The sequence below is a fragment of the Rhea pennata genome, chromosome 3 (genome assembly GCF_028389875.1).
Source record: "Rhea pennata isolate bPtePen1 chromosome 3, bPtePen1.pri, whole genome shotgun sequence".
NCBI classification, from domain to species: Eukaryota; Metazoa; Chordata; class Aves; order Rheiformes; family Rheidae; genus Rhea; species Rhea pennata.
Window position 1 is genome coordinate 37,352,771 of NC_084665.1, and position 23,910 is coordinate 37,376,680.

At 35.3% G+C, this 23,910-nt stretch overlaps 1 protein-coding gene across 1 annotated transcript in view; it reads right to left on the minus strand.

Moving 5' to 3' along the window:
- The window catches only part of TTC27 (tetratricopeptide repeat domain 27), a 139,853-nt gene that overhangs the window by 104,498 nt on the left and 11,445 nt on the right, over positions 1-23,910 (minus strand). Inside the window, exons 4-8 of the mRNA XM_062573626.1 lie at positions 19,025-19,165; positions 14,915-15,017; positions 10,786-10,950; positions 5,769-5,905; positions 1,506-1,618 (exon numbers count right to left, since the gene is read on the minus strand). Coding sequence (XP_062429610.1) covers positions 1,506-1,618; positions 5,769-5,905; positions 10,786-10,950; positions 14,915-15,017; positions 19,025-19,165 — 659 coding nt within the window. The remainder of the gene's footprint in view (positions 1-1,505; positions 1,619-5,768; positions 5,906-10,785; positions 10,951-14,914; positions 15,018-19,024; positions 19,166-23,910) is intronic.

Below are 23,910 nucleotides of genomic sequence, written 5' to 3' on the forward strand. Positions count from 1 at the left end.
TGTGTCACAAAAAGGGGGAGGGGGGAGATTTTGGGATGGGGTGAAAGACTAGAAATGACTGAGCCAAGAATGAATGTCAGCCACACTACTCACTCCCCTCCTTTGTCCCCAGACTGGATCTAGATGTGACCTTGAAAACAATTCAAAATTAAGCCTTTGGAAATATGAAGAAGTCGCAGTACACATTCTATTCATGAATTCTTGACTGCACTGGGTGGGCTGAATGGTTATGAGGCATAGCTGAAGCCAGAGATGTCCAGCTGCATGTTTAGCTTTAATTATATAACCAAGAAAGTGTCTGGACCTTCAAAAAGCTGTGGTCTGCAAAACGGGCACACGAAAGGGAACAACCTTCTCTCCACTAGTGACTCCCCCTGCACAAGAAGGGGAGAAAGAGCTGAAAGTTTTGGCAAATGGGGCTGGGGGAGAAAAACTGCAAAACAGGCAAAAAATCCCACAAAACAAAAGACTTACTGCCAAATTCTGTTGTTAGCTGCTGTCCCCAAATTCTCTCACTGGCCCTTTCAGTAACTATGCACTTAAACATTTCAGAGTATAACTGCTACTGCTAGACCCATCTTCATGATAGGGTGATAACAACACTCGTGCCTTCACACAGAATATTGGTCTGGGACTTGGAGCTAGGAATCTCTTCTTGTTCTGCTCCTGGCCACTTTCTGGCTTGGGCAAGAAATTTCAGCAGTACTTTTTCCATTATTTTGCAACTTATGGATCAGAAAAGTGTGCTGAGAATTACAAATGATGGATACTCTTTAGAAGTAACAATCCTTCCTTCACCACAGTAACACTTCTGAAACAATCACACAGTAAAATTAACCGCAATAGGCTAAAAGACCATTAAGTTGTAAAATGAATAAATAAATAAATAAATATGAAAGAAAACTAGGCTATTAATTGGAAATCGGCTTATTACACACAAAGCTCAGGCTCCTTTTTGCTATTTTGTGCCCTTTCCAAAACTCACATAGCATAAAACTTTTGAAAAACAGGAAAATAATACTTAGGTGTAAAACCATGGGAACTCTGTGCTATAACTTTAGCTTGTAACTGCCAATCCGAATACCTACAGTATTCCAATTGTACTCAGTAGTGGTGGTAGGGTTTTTCCTTGAGAAATGAGGTTGATCCTTATATAAGGCTAACACTGCAGGTTCTGACTTTAACTAAATGCCACCATCATATGGTAACTAAATGCCATATGACATTTGAAAGGTAATTAAACAGAGACAGAGGACAAGAAGCTTTTTCAGGGTAAGCGCATGATATAACGATTAATAAAGCATTGCTAAAAATCTGAACTAGACATTAATTTTTCACTCTGAAATAACTGAAAACTTGATCCATTTATAATGCAAATTTCTTAGCTTAATGGTCAACCAGACTTTACAATCGGGAAGGAAAGAAGAAAAAGCTCAACTTGTCACTGTGTTATTTCATTATTAGAAAGATTCAACTAATTTTCTAGTAACTATGAATTAACTTACCAAACTCCAAGGATTACAGCAAGCTCTTCTGCACACAAATCAGGTATCTGGTACTGATCAGCATCTGCTAATTTTATCTCATTTAACACTGTATCATCATTTAAATCATAATTCTGTTGGAGTGAGAAAAATACATTTTAAAATAGAATGGCAAAAATTATAGAAAAAGTTGCAAAGAAATTTTGATGCCTTTTAAGATGTGAAAAAAAATAGACTTGTTTGAGAAAGGTTTACATAAACGTATCATAAAAATATCAAACTGAAAGTAATTTTTCATAATCTTTAATGCTTTCACGGTTATTATTCCTCCAGCTGACTAAGCCAGTGGAAGGACGTTTTCAGGGTTTGGGGGAAGGGGAGAGAGGGAATCCTTCCTTTCAGAAGAAGAAACTACTTTTGCTACAAGGAGAATGGTTGTCATGCAGAATGCCTAACAGGAAGGGCACTCAGAGCAACTTTAAGGAGAACAGAATATTCATATTTTTTTAAATAAGGGCTGAACAGTTTTTTCTTCAATAATTTTTTTCTGATAGCATTATCAATAATCTCCTCCTCTATTATACAAAATCTGTTTTGGCTTATCTGTATGATATTAAATGCTTTCCTAATAGGCAGGTTTTCAGGCTAGTGTCCACAGACCTCTGGGAATCTATAGATTTTTTTTAAAGTATAAGCAAAGCACAACTAAGAAAAGCATGGTTATTGACAGCACGGTTAAATTCTATATACTGGGAACTGCTCCTTCTGTCATCGTTTTTAAAGAGGTTCTGCAAATTAAAGAAGTGCAAACAAACTGCCCCACTGAACTGGCATCTCCAGATACTCCTCCTTGGTAAAGGCTAAAATGGGTATTCTGGAAAGATTTGCTCATGAGGAAGCTTTTTTTTTGTGACTTATCAAGCTTCCTCTGGAACAAAGAGTTTGAGGAGCATTCAGTCTAGCTTTTACAAACAAGTATGCTGCCTGAAATTAAATGACTGGCAATGAACTTCAAGAGGAAGGTAATATAATCTATTGCTGAAAAGTGTGAATTGCTTTGTTCATAGAATTTGTGTTTGTTTGCAAACACCAAAGATTCCTTTGATTACATCCAAGGAGGAGGAAGTTGTAATATTGTTTCACCTTCCCCTGAAAAAACAAAGCCTTTAAGTATATCATTGAAGATTTTCCAGTTAACAGAAGTAGTCTTGATAACCGTATTTGGAACTTCCTTTTCTATTCCATTCAATGCACTTGTAGTAGGGTTTTGATAAATAATTCTTTCATCTGCTAAAGTAAAACAAGAGTCCTCAAATCAAAAACAGGAAGTCTTCAAAATGGGTTATTTGCATTCATCACCAGCACTTTTGATGCTATATAAATGAAACTAAGTGATTTGAGAGATAGTGTGAAGAAGTTGTTGTTTTAATTTTAAATAGAACACTCTTTAAGATGTATTTAAAAAGTCATTTTCTTCCCTTACTACATTAGACGTATAAAGATTATCTACAACTTCCAAACAAAATGATTTTAGAACAGAGTACTACGTTAATACTGATATTATTTCATAGGATGTAACAGAAATTACAATTTATATGACAATTAGTTAAAGTCTACAATTGAATTTTAGCCTGTATAAATAATACTAATTATTTTAACTTCACTATGAAGATTGACCACCTGAGCTGTATTGAAGTTGCAACAGTATGCAAAAATTTTAAAGCATGATTTACATTCTCAGATAAAAAACCTCTTATCCCCCCAAAAGCATAAAAATAGGCCTAACTAAATTAGTCAAACTAATCAAATTTATTCACATATCATTTCATATTAAGAGTCCTAAAACATCACCTCATGCCTGAGGTTTTCCTTTCACAGACACATCAGCAGTTTACCGGAATGCGCACTCTCGAACTACTTAATGATTCTGCAAAAAGCTGACTTGTGAGCAAAGCCTTGAATTTACACCTTCAAACGTTCATTCTCCAGTGCAAATAGTTTTCCTTTTAGTGCAACTAGAGATAATACAAATGGTCAGCACCAAGGAGGGGTATGAAGTGCTTTGCCAGAAATCCACCCAGCTGTCAACCCAACAATCAGCCAGTCAACCCTGCAACATTGGCAGCATTTTTAATGGAATGAAATTACTAACCCTTTAACTACAAAATAACTTGTTCAGTAGTCTTACCTTCTCTTTATATAACAGAGTATAACTTTAAGGCCCCAGAACAAAGCACTCCAAATGAAAATGAGAATTAGAAGGCGTAACCAGTCTCAGCTTTGCTTTTATACTTACTGGCAGGGTTTATGATTCTCTTGGGAAATTTTCCATGCAGCCAGTACAAGTCCAATTTTTGGACAAATAGAGCATTTTATTTGTTTTGCAAACAACAAATGGTAGATGTAAAATAAGAACACTGAAGAAGGGAAGAAAATTTCCCTCTAACAGTTTTGTAACATTTGCCTTTCAAGGTTCCATATGCATATGTTCTGTGAGGAGTCTCAAAATTTCACAAGATTTAGTTCCTGTACATCTTCCACAAGTACTCTTTTAAAGGAATATAAAATACATGAAGCATCTGCCCTAAACTTAGATAGAGATGCAAGACTGTTGTCAATAATTTTTGCATCAGATGGAAAACAGCATTAACTTCAGTTTTAGCCTAAATAATTTCAAGATACTCTCAGAGCTGATAAGTTCAGGATGTAGACAAAAGCCTGGCAGAAGAAACACTAGGACTCACGGTTAAAACCCACTGACACACTGACAAGCAGCTGTATTTTGATATTAATTATCAATACAGATATGCTAGTTAAATAATACTTCAATGCACATGCAAAGCAGAGATTCTAGGTAGTCAAGTGCAGTCTAATACCCATGACAGATTTCACACATATGATGTTCAGTAAATGTCTGAAATTGAAGTATCTCAGGTTTTTCTCAAAAAAAGCAATTAGTTCCTCTTCTACCATTTTGTAGAATTTCTGCCATGCATAAAATTCATAAAATAAAAAGTATAAATAAATGCATAAAGTTTTGACTTTTAAAAGGTTCCAGTTGACCCAATACTCATTCCTGAATTCTTCACCAAACCTACTTCAGCTGCAGGTCAAACAATTATAATATTTTATTAGAAAGGATAATTCATTTCATTCCATGTTACACCTACCACCTAAAACAGTGTAACCATTTTTATTCAAACAGCGTGCCCATTTTATTTCAAACCGAAGTCCTTATTGGATATAGACAAAGGCAAAATTTTCAGTGTCATAAATAACTAGAAAAAAAAAGTTATACTTCTTTTAGGGACTCACTAAGAACATTTCATCATATCATTTAGCACTTGGTAGTCATACACTTGAGGTGCTACCTAAGTCTGACACATTCATCACCTGGCTTCCCCTGAGCTCTCACTATCCTTAAATGTGTGTGTGTGTGTGTGTGTGTGCACGTGCATGTGTGTGTACTTTATCACAGCTGCAAATGAAAAGATAGGATAGTTTCCTAAAATATTTATGTATTAAATTTAGAAAAAAGAATTATTGTCAAATTCCTTTCCTTAAGCTGTCTGTTTGGCCTAGAATCCTATCAAGTCAACCTTTTTGTAAAGTCTCTCCAACCTAAAGACTGAATCTTGGATCATAGGGTCCCAGTTTCTCTTCAACTTCTTTAGCAAATCCAGAGAATCTTAAAAACTAACAAAAACTGATCTTTGTGAAGAAAAATGTCTTTCCAAAACAATTCAGTGGTTATTAGTCAATTCACAATACAAGTCATTATGCACATGCTTAAGATTAGTAGAGCCAGGTTGCATAATTCATACCAGTTGGAGTAACTAGACCAATCTCCCATCTTTGCACTGTTCCTACACCTGCCTGTCAGTTTTTAAGAGTCTGCAGGCTCATGTGATGCCTTGTAGGCTACTCTGAAAAAAAAAATTGTCTCTCATCTCTCTCTTTCCAATTCAGTGATTCTCAATCACTACAAATCAATACACAAACTTTGGAAGCTCACCCTTGCAAACAGGCTCTTAGTTGAGCAGCCTCTTACATCTTGGAGAGAGCCATATCTTGTTTTAGCCCATATCCTTTACTATTAGGCGAAGGACTGCCCCATATCCTGTCCAAAAACTTTCAGAAATCATAAGCAAGCTCCTTCTAGATACCACACACTTCTCCCCTGCAAACACCCAAGAAAAGCTTCAAAATAATTTCATTAAAGTGGATTAAAAATCTTGACTGGATTTTTAAGAAATTAAACAATAATTCTTCTCAAATACATACCATTGTTAAGTTTTCTACAGGAGTAGGTGCCGGACTTAGTTCGCTGTGAGGAAGGACGAATTTATCTGTCCTTTGGACATCCAAAATAAGCTGTGCAACATATTTTTCCTGAAATCGCGTTCTTTTCCCCAAAGCACCTACAGAAAGTTTATGTAAGTTACTGACCACTGTAAAACAGTAATTTCACCACATACCAGAAATTACTTATAAAATGAAAAAGAAAGAAACACATTGAGAATTAATCTGTAAGGTTCAGGAGTGGTTTAAATTTGTTTAGTGGTTATCACATCTGCTTTACACGCTGCGGGTCCTGGGTTCAAGCGCCAGTGGAACCAGCACCAGGAAATCTTTGGGAGGTTGGATGAGATGATCTCCAGAGGTCCCTTCCAACCTTACTCATTCTGTGATTCTGTAATCTACTCGCAATGAAATGCATGCTTTGTCACTGCTACGTAGCACATGTACATAAAAATATATTTTAAAATATATAAACAGAGCTAAAGTTAGGGAAATTCTCCATGACCTTTCACATTGTCTTTGAAAACCCATAGCCACCAAATTTTATCTATTCCCTTTTTTAAAATACTAGTAAAACACTGAAAACACTTGCTCAATTTGCCTGCTAGAAGAAAGTAATTCACAACATGGAGACATTTAGGTAAATAAAAATCCCACAATACCTTAAAACGAACAAAGTTCTTAAACAAAAACCGCTCAACAACAAGAAAGCTTAAAACAGATATCAGTACTAAAAAAAAAAAAAAAAAAAAAGATTAGCTTTTGAAGTTAAACTTTTGGGCATTTGAAGACCTGACTGCTTCTGTGGAAGTTTATACATTCATAGACCATTCAGAAAATACAATCAGGATGGAAACATCCACAAAATCCCATTAACTTAATTTCTAGGGCTACACCAGTTCATAAGGACAAGTGATAGATGCTTGAATCATAAATGGTTGGAGTGGTGGGAAGAGGAGAGAACAGAATAAAAATAGGACAGAAAAAAAGCCTTTACCTTTTCTTCAGTTTTGTATCATTTCCGTGCTCTTTTCCATCCCTTTCGCCTGTATTTTATTACAATAACTAGATAGTCCACACAAATTTTTCTTATGAAAACATCTTTGCTCAATGTTACTGCCATTCTTGTAACTAGCCTTAACGGAGATGGCATTTTCTAAAGTATACATTTTCTACATTATGTTTTACAGCTATAGGCCATCATTTTAAATACTTCAAAAATTCTAGGGGTCACAGACATGCCATTACCATAATTGCGCATTTAAGATCCTATGAAACTACCACGGGAGAGAGTGATGCAACAAACCAACACAGCCAGTCTACTGCATTAATCAATACTCCAAGTATACAACGCAAAAGTCGCTGCAGTTTTGTTTCTTCAGTTCTTTATTAGACACTCAGACAACTTTTATGAGCTTTTAGGATGGCAATTAATCAGGAAGACATTTACACCAAAATGAAAAGAAAAACATAGCCGATCTTCCTCTGTTAGCAGTCTCTTTCCAAGCTGCATTTGGAAATCATAGGGCAATTTCAGAATGGTAACATAAAACAACAGAATCCTAGCCAAAGCCAAAAATGGAACTAAAAACTGCTCCATAACATTTGGAGATCTGCTTGCTTTCTATTATACAATGCTTTGTTAATGCAACATGTGAAAGTTTAAATATAAAGAAAAGGAGAACTGAATACTGACCCACTGTTGGTTTTGCAGAGCCAGATGAAACTCAAATGAATGGGTTTTAATTTCATTATAGCTTTGAAAATTTGTGAAGCAGAAAAATTTGAAGCAAAGATGGTTAACAGCTCAAGTGCTTAGGGGATAAGGGTCAGAGGATGAGGCCACTGGCAGTAAGAATCACCTAGCACAGATAGGGAAATAGCAGACACTCGGTCTCGCCTCCTTTTTTTTTCCTGTCGGTGGAAAGACCGCAGCAGAGAAACTAGCAACCATACTAAATTCTCCTCTTCTGCCCACCACCACTTTTAATGGGCAAGTCCTATTTTAAGAGCTTATGAAGTGAAAAAGGTTTTAAAAATATCTTCTTATAATCACAAGATCATCTACAGAGACAGCAAAGTACTGGTTAAGGATTCACACCAGTCTTATATAGTAGCACTTAATTCTCAATTTAAAAAATACTTTTAAGTCATTATGCTGTAATTCATATCCTACTATGCCTTACTGCTTAAACAATTAAATAAAACCTTGTAAAGCTATACTGGTACCAATAGACTATAGGCATTACTTGCTACCTTCCAGAAACTGCCATTTGTTTATGCCTGAGTCTTTCCTCATTTTACTTCAGCTGATTACAGGGATAAAATATTTTTCCATAAAAAAAAAAAAAAAAAAAACAAAAAACCAAAAACACACGTATTTGAGATTGGAAAAAAAAATGCTTTATACCATCGTAAGTTCTCACAAAAGAGAGGGAGCCTGCATATCAATAGAAACTCTCTCTCTCATATTCAAAGCTCCCAGGCCTAGTGGACATGAAACAATAAAAAGACAATATGAGGATCTCAGAGTTTAGCACTATTAATCCTTGAGATCTGTTAATCTTTAATTTATTTAGGATTACGGTCCTTCATTTTAGAAAATTTGTATGTAAGAAGGACCACAGACATTTATTTTATTCACTTCATTTGGAATTCTTTTGTGGATTTAGCGATGGTGGTGACTCATTGAGATATATAAGGATGCTTTCTAATAAGTGATGAATAATGTATAGATCTGAATATAGTACAGGCCTCAAAAAACACAAGCCAAAACATCTGCAAGTCTAGTGCTTAAATCTTCAAGTACAATTTAGTCACGCATTTCCAAAATAACTTCAGAAAATATTGGTTCTACATTCTCTTAAAAACAGTGTAACAAGTTCCATACCTTCACAAAACGTTCTGCTAGTAAAGATTACAATCATTAAAGAAGAAAAACCTCTTAAAATCCTCTCCTAAAAAGGAAATTTCTTCCAAAAGCCTTAAAAAATATCTTTGCTAGAGATCGAAGTTTTACATTAAAGCAAAGTCTTTCTTGATGATGTAACATTATTTCTATTTAGCCAAAACATGCATGTCAAATGAGTTTGTCCAGAATACCAACAATTCCCACATGTTCATTTCATTTAATTTGCCTTCAGGTTAGACATTGTTCATAACTATTCTAACAGATTTATGGAGATAAACCACAGAACTTTCAGGAGTTTCACAACAACATTTTTCTAAGAGACCAGATTACCACAGTCTCTCTCTGGGACAAGCATAACTTCTTGGTAGAGTAATCAAAAATACAAATACTTCTAGTGCATCCAAACTCTTTTTTTTCTATTGAACAATAGCTTTTTTTCTAGGTTAAGTTTAGGGAAATTATTCATCAGAATCCAAAGGTCCCTAAAGAAGAAAAGGCGCAGAGCTGTAAACTGATAAATATCACTAAATAGTCACCTGCCATTTTGATTTTTATTTGTTCTTGACTTGCTTATTTTTTCCAGTTTAAGTAGTATTTTTTTCTTTAAATACCACCCAATAACAATTTAGGTTAAACACCTTATAATACTAATTTTGCAGTACATGTCACACAAGTTTAGCATCAGCTTAATTCAAAACAAAACAATGTCACATCTCAGGTACTGCGTTGGTTTCAAACATGCATTTTTCAGACATCCAAGACTACTTCAGTGAATTTTTGGTTACAAGTTGTGTAATTCTCAAAGGAAATTTCAGAAGATGGAATCTCCAAAAATGGAGAAACTCACCCCTGTTTGTATCAGAGACTATTTTGTTGATCACTGTTCTGCTAAAGTAGGAAAAAAGGAGTAAGATCAATCAAAATGCATGGAATTCAATCAGATATATGGGAATTACTTTTATGTTTCTATCAAAAAACATTCAGTATAATCAATTCAATCATAGTTGCACAAAAACATCCATTATGCCACAAAATTTTCATTAAAATGTTTTCCAAAATTTTTCCAAAAGTTCAAAACTTTTGAATAAATGAGTATGGACCACCAAAACAAGTCTAATATTTTTCTTAAAATATTAAACAAACTGATGTTATATGGTAGGGTTGCTGCAGCTCCAATCAAGACAGGAAGGACTAGCTAGCCTTATTAAATAAGCTGGTGTAATTGGTAAGGAGGCATTAACTTTCAGTTTTTTAGTCCTAATCTGCTATTAAGTATATAGAAAAACCTGAACATAAGGTTCTACCCAGACAAGACCAAAGACATGGAAAAGCTATGCATTTACATCATTTGGTTTACTTTTACTTGGGTTTACTTTTTTATTTAAAAAAAAAAAAAAAAAAAAAAAAAAAAAAAGCAAATACTGCATTCAGAAGCAGGACCAGGCTGGCAACGAAGTAATCCCGTATCTATATGCATAATTTCAACAGAAATTACAAGCGTAGAAATCTGATCTGCTTGACTCCAAACAATTAATTCTTCCTTATGAATGAAAATTATGAAGCCACTGAATCCTTGATAGATGTTTGTCAGAAATATGATTTATCTCACTTATATCCTGTGATAACAGTAGTCCTGAGAGTGACTTTTAAACACTATTCACATGGAGTAGATTTAGACTCAAAGCTCAAAAGGTGAAAGACTGCATTAAAACGTCATGTAGACTTACTTGTAAGCGTCTCAAAAAGAAAAAAGAAAAATCTACTCATCACTACAGATTGTGATACCAGCCTTTAACAGAGCCAGCTAGACCTAGAATTTAATAAACTACAGAGCTTGACAAGGAAGGATCATACCATGCAAGTTAAAGGACTACAGGTACTCAGACACTCATATTAAGCGTTCTATTGTCACTACATGGAATATTTATGTTCCCTCTTTCAAGTACTTCTTGAAAGACCGATAAGTAGGCACTGTTTAAAGTGAAGAATTTTCAAAAGAGCTTTATTTTTTTTTTTACATATCTAAAGGAATGTATGAGTTAGTAAAGTCTAACCAACCATTTTCATAGACTTGTAAGCAAAACTTACCTGTCAGATTGATCTGCAGTTTGGTTGTGTCTTTAGCTGTACTGAAGCACTGTTTAGCTTTTTTATACTCATAGTAATACAAAAATGTGTAGGCACACTCAAGATTGAACTGAACTTCTAAGTGCCAGCTTTCACCAATTGTGAACAAAGTTTCTGCTTCTGTCACTGGAAATTAAAAAAAGAAAAAGGAGAAGCTATCAAGACACAACCCAGCAGAATATTCAAAACATACATATTCATTTAAAATACCAGGACTGAAATACTGTCATGCTTAAGGCAGACCTGTTGTTCTTTAATCTTCTACACATCTAAAAACACGTACTCAGTGTACAGGAGATACGCAACTTTTAAAGTTTTATATCTAAGAACTGCTACTAAGATAAGAACAAAGGATAGTTTAATTTTCTCTTGCCTTTTATTATCAAGCTGAGTTGAAGTATTACTCTTGCAGAAAATATACAAAACTAGTCATATAGGACATCTACTAAAGAATATAGGAACACAGGAAACAGTGAGTAGAGGTAAAAGAATCCTTTCTTAATTAGAAGGCTTAAATGAGAAAATTTGGCTAGCGAATTGAGCACTGAATTGGGACGCAGGACTCTAGTTCTGATTTTAACAATTACTGGCTTGCTGAGCCATGATGACCACCTACCTTCTTCATCTGAACAAGAGAAAGTATTTTGGTAAAGAAATTTGAAATCTCTAGGAAAATAATTTGATACTTTTAAATTTAAACATTAAGTTTAAAATGATTCATATTTATTATTCTTAAATGGAAGGATTTTTTTCACTTTGCGCTTTTTTTGAATTTATTTTTAGCCAGAAAAGTTTTATATAATATAAGTCTTTCAAGTGTATAGTGTCTGAAGGGCTGTTGTCAGTGCAATGAAGCTTCCAAGGCACTGATTGTGCAGGCACACGGGGCAAACCTTACAAGAATGCAACTTTCTGATCAACTAATTTTAATTCAATTTCAAAGAAAAAAACAAAATGGTTATAATCGTACATTACTTCCTGATTTTTAATAGCTAACAAGTTACAATGATCTGAATATAAAACTATCTACAATAAACACGTGCCAAAACTATACATGCTCTTACAGTGATGAACCAAAGAAATGTATCAATCTTTTCTTTTTGATTGATCACCTTTTTAAACATTCACTATGGTTGGTAGGACAATTCAAACCTAAAATTTCTTAGCGCAATAAATCTAGAAACCTTCCAGTTGTTTAACTTCTTTTTGTTTAAAAGTATTCACAATTTTGTTCTGGAGTGATGCACGGAGATGTAGTCGTACTACTTTCCCATCTGAGCGCCATTTACTTACAACGCTAATTGTGAGGCCTGGCAAGTCGAGACATCTGAGACTTAATACTTCAAAGACTTTGGTGGAAAGTCTCCTGTTGTTACTGGAGTCAGTTTGGCTGTACGGACACCTCGATGGCACTGACAGCCCGCCCTGTGGCATCCCGTGCCATGTTTGGCCTGGGGCCCTGGAGAATGAGAAACAGCAGGGAGCCCTACTCTTGCCCTACACCAGCTCAGGTGGCTACACTGACTGCTGCACTCAAAACCAGTATACTTAAAAATGGAGAAGCTAATCTCTCCTGAATTTTAAGGTCTTGTCCTCCAGGAATTAAGACAAAGCTTCCTAGGATGCTGAGCAAGCCAGTAGGTTTTTCAAGGCCTAATCAAAGACAATTTAAGACGTTTATTATCTTAAGGGATGTAAAGGTATATGTTTAAAATTACAGATGACTTAAATAAATTAGAAAGTAAATAAGCAATTAGAGGAAGGAGTTAGCATAACTTGCCTGACAAAGCTTACTACTGATCTAAGTATCATCTTCTCTGCAAACTACAGCCAAGATTCTCCAAATAGGTCACTGAAAACACGCATCTTCGTTCTTACTTAGTATTGGTCTATATGCAGCACCCTGTACAGATCACGGCTGCTTCTGTATTTCTAACTGCCAAGTATCATCGAGGTAATCCATTTCAAGGGATTTTAACGCTATTTCTCTTCCAGTTTTGTTCCAAATTTTTAGGTATTTCTGAGGTTTTTAGTCAAATAACTGTTTCACAAAATACTCTATTAAAGCTTTTATTTTATCTGCTACTCGAGGGAATTTGAAAATGTTTCAAGGTGCTCTGATTGCTCCAGCAAAGCTAACTTTATAAAACTGTACCATCCAAGAAGCATTACAGTATTCAAATACTGCTGCAAACTTCTGGCATCTAAGCATCTTTGATGCCAGGCAAGTATGGAACACTTACATCCAGAACAACAAAAATTACAGAATGAACTTTACAGTAGCTTTAAGTTGTACAAAATGAACATGGAAAAAAAACACCCCAAAACCTCCACATCCTTATCTGAATGAAACACTCCAACATCCAACATAGATATTTTTATGAAACTATTTAGAAAATATGCACTCTAAAAGCCCTGTACAACTTAGCAAACAAATATTCAAGTCTTACTACATTTAAAGCAAGCAGCAACAATTCGGTCCAATACAATCCGTTCACAACCATTGAGTAAAGCAAAATAATCCTCCCAGTCAACCACCTATTCAACTATCCGTTGTTGACATGGCTTTGAGAAGCAGGTGAGAGATGAGCTTTTACAACATACTTTGAAAGTCCCATTTTAAGGAATTTCTATTTTTAAATGCAAGCAGTTAAATTGGTTAAATTTGTTAAATTCATCCCATTGGATTGACATGAAAACTATTTTTAAGTCAATTTGCTGCAATTTATTTTGGAAATTTAAATGAACTTTATATTTCATTCTTTGCACGAGTTAAATTCCAACCCCCAGCCCCAGGCCTAAAAATTAACATGCCTATTAATTTAACATGATGTGCTTAAATAATATCTGTCAGCTATTTTTTAATATGTGCAATAAAGCAGCAATACTCCCACTATTCTAAGAGCTACAAATTTTGAAGTTAAAGAATGTAAACAGAATTCCATCTTAGAGTCCCATACCAACATAAGATAATTCCATAAACTCATTCAAAATTTTCTAACAAAGTATAAAGAATACAAAATCACAGGTTAATCAATTACAACAAAAAACTCTTCCATAGCCAGTTCTTATAGCATCCAGAAATAGCACTAAATCAGTTGCTTTTTCACTGGAAGGGATCCAATGAAATCCTCTCCAAAGCTTCATTACTGCACTAAGAGTGTCTTTAACACCTCTTTGGAAGTTTCAAGGACCAAAAAAACACTTCCTGTTTTGGAAATCATTTGCATGGCTTCAACCTGTAAGACAGTTCAGATCAAAAAAGATCCTTCATTGCGGTGCAGTGGGTGACTCAAAACTTTGATATTTGAGATGATCCGTCTTCTTCTGCTGAAGAAGACGGATCATGATAATTCATTTCTAAATGCAAAAGAAAATTTCTTAGGAGTACTTAGCTGGAAACGTCATGCTTATTAGCTGAAGCTTCTTTATTTAATTTTATAAATGAACCAATGAGGCAACAATGTGTATAAAAGTTGCTTTTCAGCTTTATTGGTTGCCATAGCAAACGATATAGATCAGTCTATAGAAATAAGGTTTGTTCCTCTTAAAAGAAAAATCCCAAACAATGCAATTACATTAGACATTTTAATGTTCTACATTGAATGTTCATGGCCGTCAATATTTCTTTCTTAATTCAATGCTATTTTCTCAACGTATAACTCAGAGAGGTAAGAAATCTCAAAATTTAGGTGGAGGTAAACAAAATAGGAAAAAAAAAGTTAATTTCCCTCATACAGATGTAGACAAACAGGGAAATTCACCTTTCAAACCCAAATTAGATCAGTAAAACGAGAAATGAAAACTGCACAAAATGCCTTCAGGTTAGCTTGTGATAAGTTAACTGTGATATGCACGGCAGGGGGAATCTTTGCCTGCAATCAGATATTCCTGGCTTCATCTTGCAGTCTCAAAAATAGCATGTGCCACACAAATCCATCTCAATTTAAATGAATTCCTTTTCTGTTCTATAGTTACATAAGGACCTGATAAGCTTCATGTTGCAAGAGTTGTGCCTAAGAACTCCCTCCCTTCAAAATATCTAACAGCTGGTGCTCTAGGCTCACAAATTGAGTAATTAGAAACATACCTTCTTTTATACAGGCCTGGGCAAGAGTAAATAGCTCAGGTGACCGCTCTTCTAACAACTGCTGGTGAGTATTCACACATCTCAGAGTCCACCAAGGCAAAGTCTGAAAGAAAGTGTGGATATTTTAAGCAAATAACAAATACTGATGCCAGTCCTGGTATCAGATGATACTCACCTATTTAAAAAAAAGCGCACCCAAGAGCGTTTTTAAAGATAAAAGAAATACCCGTGCATTTGTTCTGCATTAGCCACTTGCTACTCTGGTTTTTTGCCTCCTAATTCTTGTAACAGAAAGGGGGAAAAAAAAAAAAAAGCTGATCTTTACTTTCCATCTTTCTTGTTACATTCATGATTTTAATAGGTAGCCATCATCTCACTCTTCAGCTATCTTTCCAGACTGAGGAGTCCTAGACTCCTCAGTTACTCTTTGCTTGGAAGCCGTTCTGCATCTCTGATTATCCAGTGTTGCCCCTCTACGCACTTTTTCCTATGCTATTTAATCTTTCTGGATGTCTTCAGGTGGGATAGCAGAAAGACTGACAAGTGAAAGAGGACCAGAACTGCTCACAGTACTTCTTAGTATGTTGACATACTATGGATGTATACAGACTTCTATATGCCACTCTTTCAGTCTTTATTCCTTTAATTATAATTTAATAATTTAAATTTAGTAATTAATAATTACTAAATTTAAATTAAATAATTTAAATTTAATAATTTAAATTTCCTTTAATAATTCCTACTATTTATTTTTTGATTGCTGTTGAATACTAAGCTGATGCTTCTACAGGTTCAGGATAACTCAACATCTCTTTTCTGAGTGGTAATGAGTTCAGAGCCTGTCACTATACAAAATTTTCCCTGCATACATCACTGTATATACATCTGGTCAGATGACTACTCTGAGGCAATGATAAGTCACATACAGGGGCAATAATGTCTTGAATTGTTCCTGCAGTTTGCTCAGAAATTTCTGTCAGAGCTTTTACCTGGACTGATGAGTGACATTCTCCCTTTCTTCTCTGCTTTAAAGGATATAGTCTTGTGAAATCTATCCATTAATGGACAACTATCTTTAGGTCATTTTATTAGAAACCGTTAGCTTATTTTTTGTTTGTGGAGTGTATTTTCTTCTTGGACTACTTCTTGGAAAAGTCTCTCTATGAAGTATGTAACTGAATCAAGAGCTTCCTTTTTGCAGTGCAGATGGGCTCCAGACTCAGCAGCCAGCTCTGTTCCTGGAACCTAACTCTTTCTTTGCATCTTTCTCCTTTTTTATATTTTGAATACTTTTACCTATGTTTAATAATTGTTTACAGATTAATAGAGTGCCCACAGAAGCTTTCACAACTTTCTTTGTTCATAAAAGCTCCATAAATTTATCTTCTCATTATTAACAGCCTAGAATACTTTACTCTCTCACAAGTCTCACCACTGGAACTTGTAATACAATTAGCCATAACATAGGGAAGAACACGATGGTACTAGATCTTTGCACTACTGAACTGCAACCAGCAGTTCAACCTAGGGACAACTCCAGGAACAACCCAACAGTTGGGCTTTCTGAGGGAACAGAAAGTTCCTCCAATGTCTAGTGTCAGTCCATTCACTCCAGGAAATTACAAATGTTCGTAACTTGAAACTGGACCAGTATCTGCCGTCCTATCTTCTAACTATCTTTTTTGAAGGATAGTGACAACCAAATTCAAAATTTAGAATATCTGCAATTACACTGGACTCTGCAAGCAATGATTCTTTCTGCATGTTTTCAAGATCGCTGCCCTCGCAACAGTAAGTCTTTCTCTCAGAGCTAACTAGTTTCAAAGGAAGTATTTTCACATTTAAACAAAATCTGAATTAAGTTTTTTATACTTTTAAATAACTTATTCATGAGAACATCTTACTAGCATAATAGAAAGCATTAATGTTGGCGTGTAGAATCTGAGATAGGCAAATACATTACATGGCTAAGTAACCATTTCCATAACAGAGAGCACACCTCAAAAATATCTGACTTTAGAAAGCTGTGTACACAAAAGCACATCTTATCCCTCTTTAGTTGCACCAGATGGATACGCATGGAAAACCTAATTGATAATGTAATATTCTTTTCATAGAATTACACTTAAGATTATCATTTGTGAACGCAGGGCATAACTCTACATAGGCTCTAACACTTACTATCTTTGCTACTTCTGTTACGATTCTAATCATTTTCTATGAAACAAATGTTAGATCTCTGCTGAGATATAGCTACGTTCTAAACTTTTTATACAGGTTATATCACTCAAAGGACAGAACAGCATGCAAGCAAAAACATCAAAACCAATCAGATGTAGTTGACTCTAATGTCCCTAGAAAGGAGCTATCAAAAAGAATAATAATATCTATTTCAAAAAGCAATGAAAGATGACTTTTGATATCAAGTTGAACAGAGCAAAGGCACACAAACAAGAAACTTTGTGAAAATGGTTAAATCACAATATTTCATCACCAAAGGCAAGTTAAGTAAGAAGTTTCAAATGACTTTAGTTCAGCATTATATAATGAAGTATTTGTTTCCCATGCAGGTGAATATCTGGCTCAGTGATACAATTTCCTAGGGCCTGAAGCTTGTCACTCAAAAAAATCTTAGAATCAGAGAGAACATATTTATAAAGTTCTTTTTCTTCATATTTATAAAAATTATATAATAAGTTTGAAGAGAATTTTTTTATAAAGTAAATCAACTGAGTGCTGTATAATGTTTTATTACTACTGTTAGCTTTTTGGGACTCAAATTAAGAATTTTCTTTTGAATAATTTTCAAGTATTTAATCTTCCATATGGAACAACATTTGTGAATAAAACAGGGCTTTAGAGGATAGATTTCAGAGTATTTTATCATATTCTAAATTGATTTACTTAAGATAATCTATTAGATTATCTTACTTAAGTAAGGAGTAAAGGCATTATGAGACTTTCCGTTGAATCAAGTTGAAATGAGAAAGAATAGCAAGCTTTTATCATTACATTTACTTGTTGATGAAAGTAGTTTTTGTTGCTATCTTTGAACTACTACCAAAACTTGATATAGCCATATGGAACTGAACCTCCACTGGGCAGAAGGTGGCCCCAGTAATGTCAGTCTGAGGGGAGGTAGCAAGAGACTTCTCTGTATGTACATTTTCTGCCTCCCTGACTGACCCAATTGCTGGAATTCAACAGCATTCATCTGTGAATAATAGAGAAAAGGACGGAAGAGCTTGGCTTCCAGACATGCAGTACAGCCAACATCTCCCACACAGTTGAATTCAACCCCCATACAAAGACCCAGCTGGGAATGGATGTTGTCAGCCAAGCATAAAGAGGGACCATGTGGCATTTGATCTCCAGCCAAAGTCTGTTTAACTGGAATGCAATAAAGAGAAGTTGCTGCTGTTAAGAGAGTCCCCCAGTTCTGAAAAGTCTGTCAACCAATAAGCCTTCTGCTAGTTCACAAAGGAGGTAAAGTCAAAAACTCATACCTCCCTCTTTGTCATGAACAAACACAGCAGAGCACCAAGGTTGTCTCTACATGAACGCCTGCAGGAGGGGTAGAAGATGATAAAAACAAAAGAAAGGACTTGGCATCTAGAATACATGGCTTAGAAATCATACAGCAGTGTTCAGAGATATCCCAAAACTTGTGAAAAAGTTACATTTATATACATATATATATATATATGTGTGTGTGTGTGTGTGTATATACACATACACACACACATACATATACACACACACACACATATATATAAAATGCCCTATAATGTCATAAATTGTACAACTTCTGAAAGTTACCTTCTTTTAAATTGTCTGATTTTTGCACATGATGAAGGCATCTTTCTTCTCTTTTAAGGGAAGATGGCGAGAAAATACCTTATCTTTTTCTCACAGATACTTTAATTGTAATCTCTGCCTGAAACTGTTCCTTAGAGTAAGTAACCTCAAAGCCGGGAAAAAATAAAAAATAAAATAAAATAAAATAAAAGTGAAAGAGAAGGTAGAAGACTAACTCATTGAGATATGGGAGAGAGGAGAAAAGAAATGTGACTATTTTTTTTTTTTTTTTTTTTTTTTTTTTTTTTTTACCTGAACAGATGCAAGCTTGCGTCTTGATTTCACGAGAATTATCCTAGCTATAAGCAACAAGATAGGATGAGAAGTCAAGGTATAGACCGATTCACCATCTAGGAGCAGTGTCTTCAAAACAGCTGCATGCAGCATTTTTGGCTGAAAGAAGAATGAAAAAAAGACAAGTTATAGGCAACATGAAGTTTAAATAAATCATGTAATACAGAATTAGGAAAAAAGACAACTATTCACTTATTTACGGAGAAAGTCTACTCAAAAAGTTAAAAAATGATGGTGTCTCAGAGTCCCAACCCTTCACCAAGTCATGCTAAATTCTGCTTTCTCTCTTGTTGGCCAGATATGCCATACCAACACGACCCAAAAGACCCCGATTTCCCGCTACCTGAAATGCATACGTCCAGTCAACTTCATCCCCACTAAATACATTCCCATACTATCATCATTCCCATGATCTAAGGAGAAAAGCTTTGATAAGCTTTGATCCATGCCATTCAACTTGCCATCACAAAAAAACTAATTTTTGTATAAACCTACAGTGCTCAAATACACTACATATTCCTGCAGTGAAGTCAGTATGTGTTATCTTTCTCTTCCTCCAGAAGGAGCTCTCTGTTGGAATAGCATCAGTTCAGCAATATGAGAGCCATTCTTCCCTTTGTCCAATAAATACAAGCCTCTCTGCTTGGGATGCTGTCTCATATGATCTTTCCTGCAAGAACTCTTTTACTTAACGGGGTTGAGGTAGCTCTCCAGGGAATCTGTCTCTCAATGGCAACTGTCAGAAGAGAGATATCTTTTCCTCTCTCCCTTTTAATGTAATGAAAGCATTCAAGCAGTTTATCTTCAGACTTCGGCAGATGTCAGTTCATCAGTTTATTCCTATTCTCATATGGCAGGTTTCCTTTGCAAACTAAAAAAAGTAGGGCTTTTGTTTCCAGTTGGTATGAAAAGGGCAGGAGATGGGAAGCGAGAGGAGGAGGAAAAAAAGAGAAGGTTAAAATAACAGCTTGCATTGAAGGTACTTGCCTTATCCAGCCTACGCAACCAAGACAGAACTTATCTGAACCATAATCAACTTTTTAAAACTGAACTGCTAATGTAGTTCCTAGATTCTCTGAAACTGCTTACCAAAAGGTTACAAAGACAACAGCTGTTAAGCCACATTATTCCCCTAGCTCACTTTTCAATGACCACTGTTTCTCTTTACAGTAATCTTGAGACTTTATCTGATTTGCTTAGGTTTGTTACTTGTTTGCCATTTATTAACATTTAAAATGAATCATTGTCTACAAAGATGAATTATGACTTTGAATTATCTACACAAACTGCAATTTTTTCATTACATCACTGCAGTCACTTCAATCCTACCATGGAAAATAATTTACAATACTCAAAGAAATTGCCAAGTGAGGAATACACTAGCTGCCCCCCCCCACCTCTACTGATCCTTAAAGGAACATCTCTAACCACTCTGATTCAAAGAAAAACATGGCTCAGCACTACTAAAGATTTGTTTTCAAGAAAAGGCACACACATAAATGCCACTTCATATAATTTTCAGGTTAAGTTAGACTTGTCTCCCTCTACTCCTTTTTTGATTCTCTCTACAGCCAAATGAAGTTGCACACTAAAATGCAAAGGGCATACTCAGTTGGAAAGCTTATAGCAAGGAAGCTGTAAGCTTTGTTATAGAACCATTTTATACAACTTGCTTGATATGCCACAGCAATCTACAATCATTTAAACACTGTAACTATCAGTTAGTTACAAATTCACATTTCAAGGCCATTCACTGGAAAGCTCAGTCTAATTAATGTAAGGAACACTTTATAGGAGAGAGATGATGTCATGTCACAGGCTTGACAAGAAGGCAACAAGTCTCACAGCCATAAAATCCTCTATTTTAACAAATCCATGCTCTTCTCCATGAAGCAAATGCGAAAGGAAACAAACCACCTTCTCTTGAAGCTGAGAAAGCCTAAACCAGCATTCATCCATCTAACTTCTGCCATGAGACTATAGTACCAATGCAGAGCGCTACCAACAGAATCTACTGTCCCAAAGAAATCTTTAGAGTGAGAGAACAGGTATATATAAAAGAGGTGAATATTTAAACTTTTTAAACTTCAAAGGCTGAAAAGTCAGGATGGCCAGGAGGCGTAACACAAATAAAAATGGAAGACAAATGTATTCAGGTTACCAGTAATGTGATTTGGTGCTTTGCTCTAGATTCTTCCCTCGAGACTTATTTTGGGGACAGAAAAGTTTGTTTGTAACTGCTTCTCTCTCCAAATTTTTGCAAAGGAAATGATGAGATTACAGCGGAGACTATCCTCAGTTTCACGATCCAAACCAGCAGTGGTAAGTGACGCAGAGCTGAGTTGCAGACCATATAGGTATTCAAGGTGAGCTAGCATAAGCAGTACTCCTGCCCCCCGCCTCAAGAGTGCAGTATGTGGAAATGTTTAGCTACGAATGCACTTGTCATGTTCCCTATGAGGCCTACCCCTACTCTATTTTCAAGAGAGTAGTTTTCAAGAGTCCTCACTAAGGATGTCCTCTCTCTTATTTAAGTATAGAAAGGGAATTGAGAATTAGCAGACTGGCCCTGCTTACAAGACTCTGCCTCCACATTTAGGGTCTATCATTCACCCTTACGCACTCCACAAGGAGAAATTTGAAGAACCTTCAGATGCTTCATCTTGCTGGTCACTAGTATCCAAAGAGGACATCAGTCAGCCTAAGATTCAACTCTTTCTTCTTGCTGGCCAGTTTATGCTAACGAAAGCACTGAAACAGGTTGCCCAGAGAGGTTGTGGAGTCTCCTTCTCTGGAAATATTCAAGGTCTGCCTGGATGCAACCCTGTCTAACATGTTCTAGGTGACCCTGGTTGAGCAGGGGGTTGGACTAGATGATCTCCGGAGGTCCCTTCCAACCTTACCAATTCTGTGATTCTGTAAAAAGCCAAGCCTACGGATCTGGGGAAAGAAGAGAAGCCATTTTCAAAGGTTTGAGTTAACAAGACCAAGGAATCATGTTGGATTTAGGACAGTAGTGCTCCATAGTACACTTGATTTTTCATATGAATTATGAACAGGGCTATTATATCTATGGAAGATTGGTAATACATCAGTCTCTTTCAGTAAAAGAATGAAACTGCACATAAAAGAAGCAGCAATAAAAACAAATATGAAAGGAATTATTCAAATGTGTTCTAGATCTCATGAGCTGGAACCAAACAGAAAATTAAAAAAAGACCAGTAGGAGTTGCTAATACACGTATTTGGAGAATTTCTAGGAATTATTTACATATTGATAATACATATGTATTATCAATTAACACATTGGGATTTTCTTCCAGATGGAGCTTCTAGTTGTTACCAAATATATCATACTTGTTTTATTAGTTTTTAAAGAAAGAGCAGTATCTTTGGCCATGAAGAATATGAAATCAGATGATAAGCAATTAAAAGAACTCAGTCCTCACAACATTTTTACAGTCCTTGGTGTTAATCTTACTACATAGTTCTGCCTAATTCATCTCCTGAAAATACTAAACTCAGTGGTTTGAGTTAATATTCAATAACTTCTTGGAAACTTATGGCAGGATAAACTTTCCTCAACTTAAACACTTTTGTTTTATTCCCTTAAGTGCAGAGAGATAGTGACAGTTCTTTAATACACAGAAAGCCTATTATTATATTCCATTTATTATAAGCACTTAGCTCATCACAAATGTATTGACCTAATCCTAGCAAGTTCAAAGCTGGCATTGACTTTACATTTTAAATTAAACTCAGTATTTTTTTAAAACCTTGCTTTAACACAAGTCATTTACCATCTAAAACTCAGGGCAGTATCAGTCAGAACATGTATAGTAAATTCTGACATTATTAAAAAAATAAAAAGACATCTAATAACTAAAATGCTAACTGCTTTTCTGTTTAGAAATTACAGAGCTGTTCTTGTACATGGACTCATAAAGAGAAAAGCATAATCCAGTTCTGCAAAACATTTAAAAATCCTAATGGAGTACGTGAATTTAATCATAACCTAAAGATAAGGCTGGAATCAATCTCGTGGATGGGAAATAATGTACACATACTCATGAATATTGTTAATGGAAGACATCCAAGGGGCCCCTCCCAGCAACTCATCTAAAGTAGACTATTTCATGGCTTATTCTTTCACTGAAATTAATTATAGTCTCATGCAGTCTTAATGCATCCATAAGAAAGTAAAATTAATGATGCATTCTGTTGTCTGGGAGCAGAAACGAACTTCTACCACTGACCCAGAGTTGAAACTTTGGGAAGGACAGAAGTAGCAGATGTTATATAGCCTGAAAAGTCATAAAGTTAAGACACATACAATAAAGAGTTCTGAAAATAATAACAGCATTTTTGAAAAATATTCCTGAAATGAATGAGATGCAAGACTTGGAAGGCTGAAGGTTAATAGTATTATTTAGAGCAGGCTAAGAGAAATGTGCTTCGTGAAGTTGTAATTTCTAACCTTGACACGGGAAGAAGCCCATTTTAGTCTGAAAACCTGAAAAATGGAAGACCTATTTAAAAAAGGAATCGTACTAGTCTTCATGACAGAACATAGCATATTATAGCTGAGATGGAGAAAAATAGAGCTGTATTTTCAACCCAACTTTTCTTAGTGTCTGAGCATGCAAGAGAGAAAAACCAGATTAATGGAAGTGTAAAAATGATCATTTATCGACACATTCATTTTTATGTAGTGCTTATACTAAGAACCCTTGGAAAGAAAAGAATATACATAAAGATAATTTAAAACATATGAAAGCTTTTGAATTAAGATGTTTAATAAAAAAGAGAACTGGATATTATATTTCATCACATAACTGTTTAGT